A 13333-nucleotide genomic window follows, 5' to 3' on the forward strand; every position below is an offset into this window, starting at 1 on the left:
TCTCAGCTGGACACTCAATCAACTGCCTCAATATTTCAAAATTATCAATCAGTTGTTAATAAGTCATTTAACAACATATGGCATGGGGGGGGGGGGGGGGGTTGCCCTATTACAGCGCGGATGTGCAGACACTGTGCGCTGATGTGCAGACGCTGTGCGCTGAGGTTCAGGAGCAGAAATCACATTAACCATGTCTGATTAATATTTTAATTGCCTATTATTGAGCATATATTCATATTTTTTCATTGTTCAGTGAAATAGTCATTTTATTATTCAGGTTGACAGCTGACTGCACGCGCCAGTAAAAGGATGACGGCACGCAGAGAGTGGAATACCGCTGTTACTTCGGCCACGCCCCCTGACTACGATAGCCATAATTAACCAACATTGATCCATATAAAAGGCGCATCGGATTATAAGGCGCACTGTCGGTTTTTGAGAAAATTAAAGGCTTTTAGGTGCGCCTTATAGTGCGGAAAATACGGTACTATAAACTTGGTAAAGTATAACACAATTGCTACAGTGCTGCAGTGTTATAAGGCAGCATCAGTGGCATGAGTAGCTGTACAAAGACATTACACACCTGATCAATCATTTGTGCCATAATGCCACATAGTGATATTATTTTGATAGCTGTTACCAGAAAACGTTTGAACATATTCATCACCAAATCTGGCATCTATATGCCTTTGATGCCACAACATGACGATATGAGCACAAGTTTAAGTACAACAGTTAAATAATTTGTCAAATGAGCCCACATCATGAGGAAGGTTATGAAGTTTATTAGAAATTCAAGAACAAAAGCAGTACTGAATGCTGAATGAATCTGTGTGTGTACTTGTGTTTTGTGTGTGTGTGTGTGTGTGTGTGTGTGTGTGTGTGCCCGCGCGCGCGCATCTTCTTTCACAACAGGCCCAGTTTGTATTCCACCACCATGTGTGGCTCGCCCATCATTTCGCTCTGAGCTGGATCTGCATGGTAACAGGACACAGACGCAGAGTGGTGGTTAGATATCACATTCAGACAGTTGTGTGAACAACTTTGTCAAGGCGAGGGGATGCGGTTCTCACCGTTCAGGATGTCCTCAAAGCCGATGGCCTCGTCGCTGCCTTGCAGCGTATCCAGAGCCAGGTTTGAACTCTGTAAGAACGGCAGACGCTGGATCTGGAAGGAGGAGGAACACATACAGTGTTTGCTGTACTGCACAGTAGATAAATATACATGTGTCGCAGCAGAATAAAAATATATATGCACAGGTCTTAAGGACTTAAAGAAAATAAAAGAATGGAATATTGTACAAGACATTGCATGTATGTGATAGCAGGATGTTAAACAATGAGGTGAAAATGACTTAAAAATGAATAATAAACTTTAAACGGAGTAAAAAAGGAGAGAAGTGAAAGGAAAATGGTCATTAGGGCTCAGCATTTGGATTAGAAAGAAATGCAGTTACCTGTCTAGCTGCCCTGTACTCCATCTGCAATTTGAGTGGAGCATGAAGACCCTGGATGTTCCTGAGTGTAGAGAAATTCATCTTGTCCTCATTCAGCTGGAACTGCACACCACACAAACATACAAAACTGTTCAGTATCACAGTGACAAAAATTATTTCTGTCATCAAACTTTCACTTGATATTTTGTTGTCCACTCTGATTTAATTGGGTTAAGTGGGGTCTGGGCTACTGATGTGCTCCAGACAAATAAAACAGGTCTATCTGTTGGGGAGTTAGCAGTAAAGACACTCTAAGTCAACATGAATGCAAAGGTAATTTTCTTTATTGTAAAAATGTAAATAAAGAGAATATTTTCTATTTTCATTTCCCTAATATAAATGGCTTTATTACACTGAACCCTGACAAATAACAAAAGACAAAAACAGGTCACGCAACATTACAATCATGAAGATGTGTTTGTCAGACATTTTGGCATAACACAGTGGGAAAGACACCGGGGTCATTACTTATGGCTGCATAATTACGTTAAGTTCACCGGGCTAACTTGTGTGGCTTCCTATGACACCTAAATGGAAGTGAACCATTGTTAGTGTTGTGAGCTCCACGTGTGCTTTTCCTACACTGACATGTCAAAACATCTGCTTTTAAAAAGATCCACAGTGTGTTTTTTTTTTTTCCAAATAGCTCATATTCACTCACAGATGTACGGCAAACATTAGTTATTAAACCTCTGCACAGGTTGAAAATGGGCAAATCTCTATATTGGGTCAGGGGACGTGCCATCAGGCAAAATCCCTGCACACCCACACAGTTCAAAGAAAAGGTCGAGTCTAAGTGAACAGTGTAGGAGCTCCAACATTTGGGCCATTTATTTCTCTCCTACAATTAAGATTACTCAGATTTTTTGGTGGTTTGGAAGGAGCTCATTCTTTACACTGGAAAAGCTGTGTGGCAAAAGAGGAAAAGAAAGGAGGTGAAAATCAGCGTCACCTGTCTCCATATCTGTGCCCATGATGTGTCTGACCTGACCCTATTTTCATTTCATGATAAGAAATAGTATTCTGTATCTCAGTTGAGGTTTAGGAACTCATCAAATAAAAACGTACTTTTTTGAAACCTCCCTCAGGTAAGTCAAAAACCTCGGCTGTGCCCCACCGTCCCTCAGCCAAGGAGGGTGAAAGCTTATGGAGGATTTTGAAAGAGAAGAAAAAGCAATTCAAAGAAATCCACTTCAGTTTCTAAAAAAATAAACACTGACTCAACTTTTGAAACAAAGCCTTTTCATATCTGCTGCTGATTTCCTTTTGCTATTCTGCCATCTTCTTTTTGATGTCCTCTGCACTTGACTATGGCTACACGTTGTGGCTCTATTAATGCATAGTAAATGTCAAATAGTTGGCTCAAATGTTTACCAGGGGTGCTAGACTCGGTCGCATGCAATCCAACCTCTGTACAGGGCAGTCCCAGCCCAAGAAGATGTGAACCCCACCTGGAAATCGGTGCTCCTTCTGACTGAGATCCTGCGAGAGCTCTGTCACTCTGAGCCCAGCGCTGCCTTATTTTACCTGTGACCTAAACAAAATCTACATCTGTGATCTGAAGATGTCTTTGGCTTGTTCTTGGGCTTCCAACTAAAGAATCGCACAAACTGCACAAATTCTGACAAATTGGCTCTGAATTGTTGAACAACAGCAAAACAAATAACCCTTCACCAGAGACATTAAGTCTGTATCTCTCCTCTTCTTCCTCTCGTTCTCTCCCTCTTTTCCCCTCACATCAGAACAGTGAGTTTGAACAGAACATCGGTTCACATGTGGAGGTCTGAACGGTCTGCACTGTCTATAGCTCCACCCTGTTCCAAACAAGAAGGTGTTAAAACCACATGTTGACACACAGGCCCTCTTCAGGACAGGGCCTCTAAGTCAGGTGGGGGCCACCTTCAGGCCCTCATCATGTCACTTCATTGTGTTTGAGTGTTGCATGTTCACAAAAACATTTCCAACTAGATTTCTGCAAAGCAGCATATCACCATATAACATATGAAATTACTGCTGAGTTCAAGGACTTCACAGTACTGATGGTTCAAATTCCCAGTATGGGATCGATCTGAGCTCGGAGCTCATAGAAATGAGTGGCTTTGATTCTTTTATTGAGCAAAGATGAAATTTTTATCAGTCATTTGAATGATTTTCTGTGCATTTCAGTCATTTTTTTGCTTTTCTGAATATATGAACACATGAATATGTCTGCAAACACTCAAGCTTTGACCTGAACTCACACTTCGACTCCTCATTAATCCATGTGATTAATTGCACCTCTTTTCTTGAAATGATGATAAATGATGATCATCCAGAAATGTTGCCCCTGGAGACAAAACATAGCAACCTGCAAGTCTGCAGACTCTCCACCATTTCGTCATCGAACACAGTTCAAGCACATTTATTCCAAAATGTTGACTGAGGATTTTGTATTTTCACTCAGTCTGGATCTTCGGTCCGTCAACTCTGAGACTTTTAGGGACACCATACAGTCACAAACCCCGTTCATGTTGAAGGTGCTCTCGTTTTCTTTATGCTACAATTTCGGATTTATTACAAATGACAATATCCACTAAAGTTTGTTGTTTTTAAGCGAGTGACACAGAAAAAGGTCAGTGAATAACTTTTATCAATAAGGTCGCTCATGTCAATAAATAGAATCTGTATTTTTGCAGAACCGCCAGTGCTGATGTTCTGTCTGTTGCTCACACCTGTTTATATATACTTTTCTGTCCCTTCACTTTATGAAACACTTGTTAACATCACACAGCAGCAGCTTCCACATCTGCGCCGCCGTTTGCCGCGCGCAATTTTACGCACGTGCCACAGCCGCAGCACGACATGAATCATTTCAATCGTGCTGCGTGGCGACGAGATCAGTCAGCATCTAACTGTAATTGAGCTTCCAGGTCTTTGCTGTTCTCACAGAATCCAGGTTTATCCAATAAAAACATCTGGAACATAGAAGCCGTCCCCAGGACGCGTCCAGCCTCATCACAGCTGTCATGTTTTTAAGTTAAATATGAAGACTCATATTTTCTGTGTTGTCACGTTCATTGTCACAGAGGGTTTGCAGTTTTGGTCACTGAACATAAAGTCTCACAGTATTTGCAGTGGCCTCAGAGTGTTTCTACTGAAACAGGTTTGTTACTTCCATTAGACAAACTCATTAGAATGAGTAACAAAAGCAGGCTCACAGTCATTATTTCACTGATCTATATTCCATCATATTTAGATAAAGATGAAAAGAAATTCAGCGTTGAACTTTCCACTCAGCAAAATATGAGAACTGGATGAAATTTTTTAAAAGTTTTGTTTCACCAAAACAAATATTTGCTTGAACAAAAACCCACAGATGTGGAGAATGTCTCCTTTGATTTCCTGAAGATGTTGGTAGTTTGGAGATGAGGACCTGTGTCTGTACAGGTCGTGATTTCCTTGTGGCTATGACTTTTCTTTGGTCATGAAATATCTGACACAGTATGTTCATGTGATGGGAAAACCAGTGTTTATTTCTGCTCATGAGGTTGTTGGTTCTTAAACACACCCTTGTGCTCAGGCCAACCTCAGAGGACATTTAAGGCAGCTGCGGCCTCCTGGCTCCCTCTTTGTCTCTTCCTGAGTTTCATTTTGGCTCCTTTCTGACTCTGAGTTCTCCTCTCCCTCTTCCGCCTGCTCATATTGGTGTCTGCACCTGTTAGCAAATGAAGCTATCTTATAAACTGCCATACATGAGGTGCATTTGATGTGATTCCAGCAAACCTGAATTCTCGCTCTCATAGTTCACCTCCAATGTTGTGGTGCTCATTGTAAAGCTGGGTTAGCCTGTGCACCGTTTTTTTATTAAAGCATGTAATGTTAACTATAAGTAGGAAATAATTGAAGTGGCAGTTACATGTTTTTTTTACTATTAATGCAACCATCTTAAATTATAGGCCCTTGTCAGCTGCTGTTTTACCTTGGCTTTAGTGTTTGCCTTCATTACTGATCTGTTTTTCCTGCACATTCATACATGCATACATGTTGACCTGGACCAACTGGTGCATTTTTAATTGTTTTCCTGAATGTTTTTTCCTTTTTTCGGTGGGGTTAGTCAGCTTATAGTGGAGGCTAGGCACGTTAGAGGGGTTCCCCTCACGGTTTGTAGTGTTAAAGTTCACCGGGACACAGTCTGCAGAGGTGCACCATTTGCAGTGATTGCCAATTGCAGTGAGCATGCGTGGTGGGTAAGTCGTTGCACTCCTGGAACACATCCTTAGGTAGGCTGCCTCCCTTTAGCTGGCTTCTGTCCACTCTTTTTATTTTGGAATTAGCATTTCAAAAAGAACCCATTTTACTGTTTAGTAAAATTTTAAGTTGTTCAGAGAGTAGTTATATTTTGTTCAGATATATGTATGCATATATGTTCATCATTACCCTGAACATCATCATTACCCCCCCCCCCCCCCCCCATATGGATGTATGTATGTATAGTTAAATGTAAATGTTTGTGCTCTTTCTTCAGAAAACCCACCTGTCACATCTGGTTATTATAAACACAGATGTTTAAAATAAATATTTTAATATGCATCATCACAATAACAGTGTTACCTACATTGGTATCAGTAAATCTAATAAAATCATCAGAAAAATACATACGTTGGTTTGGTGCTTATCTGTAGCCTAAACATAAAAGGAGTAAACATTTCTAATCATCACGTTGAAAGTTACATGTTTTTGATGCATATATGTCTCCCAAATACATTAGTGCGTGTGAATGAGTAGATAAAACGCATTAACTTAAATAACTTTGTAAAAAGGCACCTTATAAAGTTCGGTCCATTTCCTTGCACAAGTTTACAGGCAGGTCTGCCTTATTCAATATGACGGACACGCTGATGTAATACAGCAACGCGCCAACCCGCTTGATGAGGCATCTACATTTATATGTCTATGGTCTCGCCTCGTACCTTCGCTCTTCTTACCTTTGGCCCTCGGCTGTAATTGGCTCAGCCCAGAGTCAATCAAGACTAATAGCGTGTGTGGGAAATTTGTCAGCAAAACACACCAAAGCAAGCTTTATTTTAGCCTTTGGAACAAACTCAATGTCTCCATAACATAACTCAGAGCAGTCGTGCATGACTGTCAACACTGGGACGCCCTGGGATCACAGCCCTTACATTTAGTCGAGGGTGCACACAGTGAATCCTGAAATCACCAGCAGGCAACCACTTGCATTAAAATTTTAAAACAAGGAGTGGGGTTAACTACTTCCTGCATCAAGTAAGTGACTACAGTCAGGTGGTCAGAATCAGAGACCTGGTTAAAATGAAACTCTGTCAACATCCCTGCATGATATACATGAAAACACACAAGGATAAGAGAAGATAAGACTTTATTCTGTCAGGAAGTGGGGACTTAGGGGAATCTATAAGGGGAACTATGGGTAGAACCCAGGTGCAGACACTAAGGGGAACATAGACTAACACCCAACACCGGAACGAACACACATGTACACACGACACAGTGGAGCTGTGGACAAGACTAAGGCAACACAAGAAACTCGCTAACACGCAGCAAGGCAAGACTATGGACAATACAATAAAAGGAAAACTCAATCAGGACATGAACACAGACAAACCAAGGGATACGCTAGATTCAAATTAATACATTTGAGACAATGAAAATCCACAACTAAGGAAACTATAATTAACAAACTCACTAAACACAACGAGGCATGGATGAAACAGGGACAGCACAAGAACTAACTAAGAACAAGACAACTTTAAACACAGAGACTAGCAACTGGAATTAACATAGAACATGGCACGACTATGACAAGGTAAGAAACATGGCGAAACTGAAACACTACGGCTACAAAACTAGAAAACCAAAAACACTCCAGAAGGAGGGAAACACAAGGGCTATGAAACAGAACTGACCAACTGAAAGAACTAGATGAAAACTAGCAACTCAAAATACACTCCTGAAAACGGAGGAACCAGAATCTAAATAACAAATGTAATCAAACAGAAAATCACTCTTAAACGAGGAAAACTATTTGGCAAAGCTATGAACTTGAAAAGGAAAACAGAAAGTAAGTTATGAACTTACAAACAAATAACACGCACGACAGAACTATGGCATGAACAACTCAAAAACAGCTAGGGAACAGCAGACAATACTAAGGACGGGGAAGACTACATATAACACAACATGAACATGAACTAAGACAAGAACAAGACGATAAACTAACTAGAACCGTGGCAAATTACAGACAGACGAACAAAGGAACAACTCTGACCTGAACAGAAACACGGACATGAACAAAGGCAACGCAACAAGACACACTTACATGAACCGAGACAAACATTCACTATGGGGGCTAAGGCTTGGTCAAGGACTGTGGCTGTGGTAGACGGCAAGGGGACAAGACAAGGTAAAGCTAACGACGACCCGACAAGGGCAAAGGGGAAGACACGGACTTAAATACACTAGGGAGGAACACTAATGAGACACAGGTGAAACACATCAGACAATCACACAGGAGGGAAAACACAGGAAGTAAAGCAACACAAAGACACATAGCATGAACCTTCAAAATAAAACAGGAAGTAACCAAAACCAGGCAAAGACAAGACACAATGGGAAACTTAACCAATATACAAACAAGACAGGGCAAGGGTTGAGACTAAGACAATACAAAAACTCTTACATAAAACATGGCATGACTATGAAGACATTAGGGATAACACAGACTTGAACAGAGAAACGAACAAGAACTAAGAAAACACTACAATGAACACTTACAAACTGAATAAGGCAACGGCAGAGATCAATATGAGAAAACTAAACAAAACCGGCGTGCATGGCACGGGTCATGACATATTCATCCCCAGCCAGGGAAATCTGAGAGTTACAGGCAGCAGGCAATAGCAGCAGGAATAACAACAGAATAGAAAAATACAAAATAAGAGTTGACTATATATATATATATATATATATATATATACATTTTATACAAGAACTACAAGAAATATAGAGAAAAATATATATTGCCACAAAAGAAACTATAAAATACATTGCTGTAAAAAATATAGTGCCAAAAGTTCAATGAGAATTTCACAGTTTTAACAGGAATTGCACATGGATTGAAACTGCTCATGGTGGGTACAGACCAGTTTAGCCCAGTGTTTACTCTGTTACACAGTAATAAATATATATGTGTCACAGTAGAAAAAAAAGTGTATATGCACTGGTTGAGTACTTAAAGAGAATGAAAAAGTAATATTGCACAAGATATTTGGTGTATGTGATTGCAGGCTGAAGTAAACATGAATCACACATTAGTTGAAAACAGTGTGAATATGGACCCAGTGCTACATTAAGCAACGCTGGAGCTGAACACTCTGACAGCTGCTGGTATGAAGGACCTGTGGTAGCGCTCCTTCCTACAGGGTGGATGCAGCAGTCTGTTGCTGAAGGAGCTGCTGAGCCCCTCCCCCCCCCCGATACATACATAGCTGTTTGTCAACGATAGATGTCAGCTTGGCTCACATCCTCCTCTCACCTACATCCTCAGTGGTGTCCAGACGGCAGTCCAGGACAGAACCTGATCTCCTGACCAGTTGATTCAGTCTCTTTCTGTCCCTCACAGAGCTTCCACAGCCGGTGACAATATTTATGGTGCATGTTCCCCATACATATCCCGTGGCTGTAAGTTCAACGCTGAGTGTCTTCATGCATTTATGAAAGAAACAACAACATATGAGTCATTCAGAGGAATCACCTCAGTTGACTCCTCTTTTTTTCACACCTCGCCCACAAGCTCTGAACTATATCTAATTACTCAGTAGAAGTCTGTACACTGTATTCATTAACACACAGTGCTGATTAGCAACACAGGACCTGGCTAACTAGTGTGTTGGATCAGAACCTGGGTTAGTGATGAACTGGAGCCCCATGCGAGCGTCTCAGTGTGGATTAATACTGCCATCTTGTGGTTGAAGAGCAGATGTGAACAATGCTGACAACAGACTGAAATTCAGGACATCAATCAGGACCACTTTTCACCCTAAATAAAATCATAAAAGCGTTTTGTTTGTGTGTGTGTACTCCTCATAGAGGAGGTTCGTCAAGGGTGAGAAAATAACCCTAATAATGTCATAGTGATGTCACCAGGGTTATATTGGACTTGGGCACTGATAGAACAAAATCTTATGTTACGCATTGGAGGCATGGCATTTGAAAGACAGGGAAGAGGGTATTAAGGAAAGATACTACTGTGTTGCATCATGGGAAATGTAGGATGGGTTTTTTTTTGAGTCTGACTCATATTGAGGACTAAAAGTCAGGACATCTGGGCCTCTGCTGCTTTGACTCTCACTATTCCTTTACACTTTATGGAAGTACAAAACTATGTCAAGTGTTTTTTTTTAATGCAACACAACTCTTACACTTTACACAAGCCACATGATAACTGTTGTTGCTGATAGTGGATGTTCTCCCGCTGTCTGTTTGCTATAAAGATTCACAGGTAGCATCAGTCTTCTCGATTGGTCCGATGGCGGTGAGATTTCAATTGATTGCTACAGTGAGTTACAGAACCTCTACGTTTCTTCTCTCCCCTCCCTCACCACCAACCTTGACTAGCCTTTTGACCATTTTGCTAAAATGAAAAAATAATGAATTGAAAAAACACCACATCATAAAAGACAAATAAGAATAAAGAATAGAAAAACAGCTATGTATGTATATGCACATTACAAACAATACAAAGATTTGAAGAAGTGGCTGCCAAAATGAAACACAGAAATGACTCAATAAATAAATCAATATGACATTAAGATAAGATAAGACTTCATCAATCCCATGCCGGAGAAATTTACTTGTTCCAACTGCAGAATAAAACAGAGAGGTAGAAAACAGAACAAGTAGAACAAATACAATACTATAGACAATAAAAATATACAAAAAATCAACAATAGATAAACAGATACAACATAAAATCAACTACAGAAGGCTATGCATATGATATTTCAAGAGTATATAATAAAAATATTGGCGAAAAATCCAGTTTATTTTCCCATACTTGTTTATTTGTGTATTTTGTTTTTACATTTCTTCTGCATTTCTGCTGAATGATGAAATGAAGGAGCTGTCCTATAAAGTGTGTCATCTATGGTCTGATGGACATCAGAGTGGACCGTGGATCTATGCCATAGATGTAAAACACTACATGTTATGTGTCACAGTGACTTGCCATTTGGGGATTGTAGATTGAAAATGTGTATGGTGGAGTGGAGAGTTGTTGAGAAGCTGACAGAAGTGGAGAAGAGAGGAGAGAAGAACAGTGGAAAGGAGAGAACTGATGAAGAGAGGAGACGAGAGGTGAGGAGAAGAGAGGAGACGGGAGGTGAGGAGAGGAGTGATGAAGTGAGCAAAGGACCATAGCAGAGAGGAGAGGAGAGGAGTGGAGTGGGGAGGAGTGGAGAGGACAGAAGAGGAGTGGCATGGAGGACAGAGAGGACAGTTGTGGAGAAGTTGACAGAAGTGGAGAGAAGTAGAGAGGAGAGGAGTAATTAGTTTAGTTTATTTTTTAGCACAAGTACAAAAACTGTGCAAGGTGGGAACGAAGCCTCAAAACAAACAAAAACAATACAAACGAAACAACAACAAATACATGTTAAATTCAGGAAGGACGCAGCAAGAGCAAGCCACCCACAGTCGGGAGGATTGATAAAATCTGTTAGCGAAGGATGAGTACAGGGATCAGGCGGATCAAATGCTTTTTGAAAGCAGAATGGGAGGACATCGATCTTGGTGGTGAGCTTAATTCACTCCAGAGCTTAGGACCTCTAAAAGTAATGTTTGATTGGTGTCTTGAAGTGCATGTATGGGGTAAGAGTAGACTGTTGTTGCTGTGTCTAGTTAGATATGTGTGTACATGTGAGGTGGTGATGAACAAATTCTGAAAGGTATCTGGAAGATCTTGTTTTCTATATATAAACTTATGCATGAGTACACATGTTTGATAAACATTTACCTTGTCAATAGGGAGTACTTTACATTTAAGGGGCAAGGGGTGCCGAGGGTGCATATCCATTTGAATGGGATATATATCTGAGATATTTCTTCTGTATTTTCATGACCCGTGCCATGCACGCCGGTTTTTTGTTTAGTTTTCTCTTGTTGATTTTTGCCGTTGCCCCATTCATTTAGTAAGTGTTTGTCCATGTGCTGTCTTTTTTCTCATCCAGGCCATGTTGTGTGTCATTAGTGATCTCTCCTTATGTATTTAAGTCTGTGTCTTCGCCCCTGTCTTTGCTGGGTCGCTGTCTGCGCTAGCTTTTCGTCTTGTCACCTTGCCCTCAGCCACAGCCACAGCCTTAGTCTTAGTCATAGCCATAGCCCCCATAGTGAGTATTTGTCGTTGTGATTTCTTTGTCATGTCCGAGTCGTGTTTCACGTAAGTGTTTCTTGTGTTATCCTAGTTCAAGTCGGTGTTGTGTTTCATGTGTATGTCTCCTTGGTTTGTCTTTGTTTTTTGTTTGCCACAGTTCCTGTAAGTTTCTTGTCTTGTTCCTGTCTTTGTTCATGTCCATGCCCTGTTTTATGTAAGTGTTCCTCCATCTTTTGTGTTGTTTGTGTCACCTAGATGTCTGCATTTCCCTTCCCATAGCCAAAGCCATAGTTTCATAGAGTGTTTCGTTGCGTCCTCTTTGTCCATGTCTGTGCCTCAGTTCATGTCTGTGTTTTTCCCTTAGATTGTCTGTGAATTGTTCCCCGTTAGTGTTTGTTTAGTTGTTATTTCTGTGATCTAGTTTTGTTGTTTTGTTTCGCTAGATATAGCCGATTTTCATTGTTTCCCTGTGTTGCCTTTGTTGTATGTTTAGCCCTTGTCCGTAGAGTGTGTGTGTGTTAATCATAGTTCCCGTAGTTGTAATTTCTTCATTGTGATTAATAAATTTAATTATTTTGAACAAAGCGCCCCCACGAGTCTGCATCTGGGTTCTACCCATAGCTCCCATAGATTCCTTAAGAGTCCCCTTAAATCCCACCTTCCTGACATGTATGACACTTAATTTATTCAGGTATGTAGGATAGGTTGCTGCCCAGACAATGTTACAATAATTATTAAATGGGAACAAAAAGCTATAGTATAAGGTGAGGAGTGTATTAATGGACAAACCTGCCTCAATATACCAAGCATTTTTGCAGATCTCTTGAGGTCTGCAAAAATGCAGACAAGGTCGATATGATCAGACCATTTAAGACCGCTATCTATAATAACTCCTAGGAACCAATTCAATTTGAGTATAGTTGATAAAGATTTTAGCTAATTCTATAGGATAACGTTTATTATTATTAATATTGATTAATTGATTAGTATTGATTAATACATGTTTATAACAAGTCAAATTTTATTGATGTCATGCAGGTTAGTTGATGTGTTTTGTTAGAAATGACAGTAAAGACAAGTAACCCTATTGTCTAATACATACAATATGAAGTCTGAAAAATGAAAAGAAACGGTACGATGCTTTTTGATGTATATTTAGACACGTGCAAAAACATATCAGGAAATAAAGTAGTTGCAATCATGATTAAATGCAGAAATTGCGCTTTAATTAAATTTGCATTGTATTTAAAGCAGCACAGATACAAAGTGTTTCCAAGTGAGAAGATTTTAAAGATAAATTAAAGCCCAACATCATATCCACCACCTGCTTAGACTGAGGTTTGCACTATAGTTGCCGCCTAAGAGCAGCAAGCAAATACTTTCTGCGAAATGGAAATGTAATAATGTGGGATATTCCTGTTATTCTGTCCATCTACCAGATTTTTTCTTAAGACACA

General features: G+C 40.2%; 1 protein-coding gene across 1 annotated transcript; it reads right to left on the reverse strand.

Moving 5' to 3' along the window:
* Window positions 1-893: 893 nt before the first annotated feature.
* LOC121604703 (proteasome maturation protein-like) lies at window positions 894-3868 on the reverse strand. The gene is given in 5 exon segments (XM_041934278.1): window positions 894-974; window positions 1074-1167; window positions 1457-1558; window positions 2323-2401; window positions 3843-3868. Coding segments are annotated over 5 exon segments (369 nt in total). The 3' UTR covers window positions 894-906.
* Window positions 3869-13333: the final 9465 nt, after the last annotated feature.

This window comes from Chelmon rostratus, chromosome 3, assembly GCF_017976325.1.
Source record: "Chelmon rostratus isolate fCheRos1 chromosome 3, fCheRos1.pri, whole genome shotgun sequence".
Taxonomy (NCBI): domain Eukaryota; kingdom Metazoa; phylum Chordata; class Actinopteri; order Chaetodontiformes; family Chaetodontidae; genus Chelmon; species Chelmon rostratus.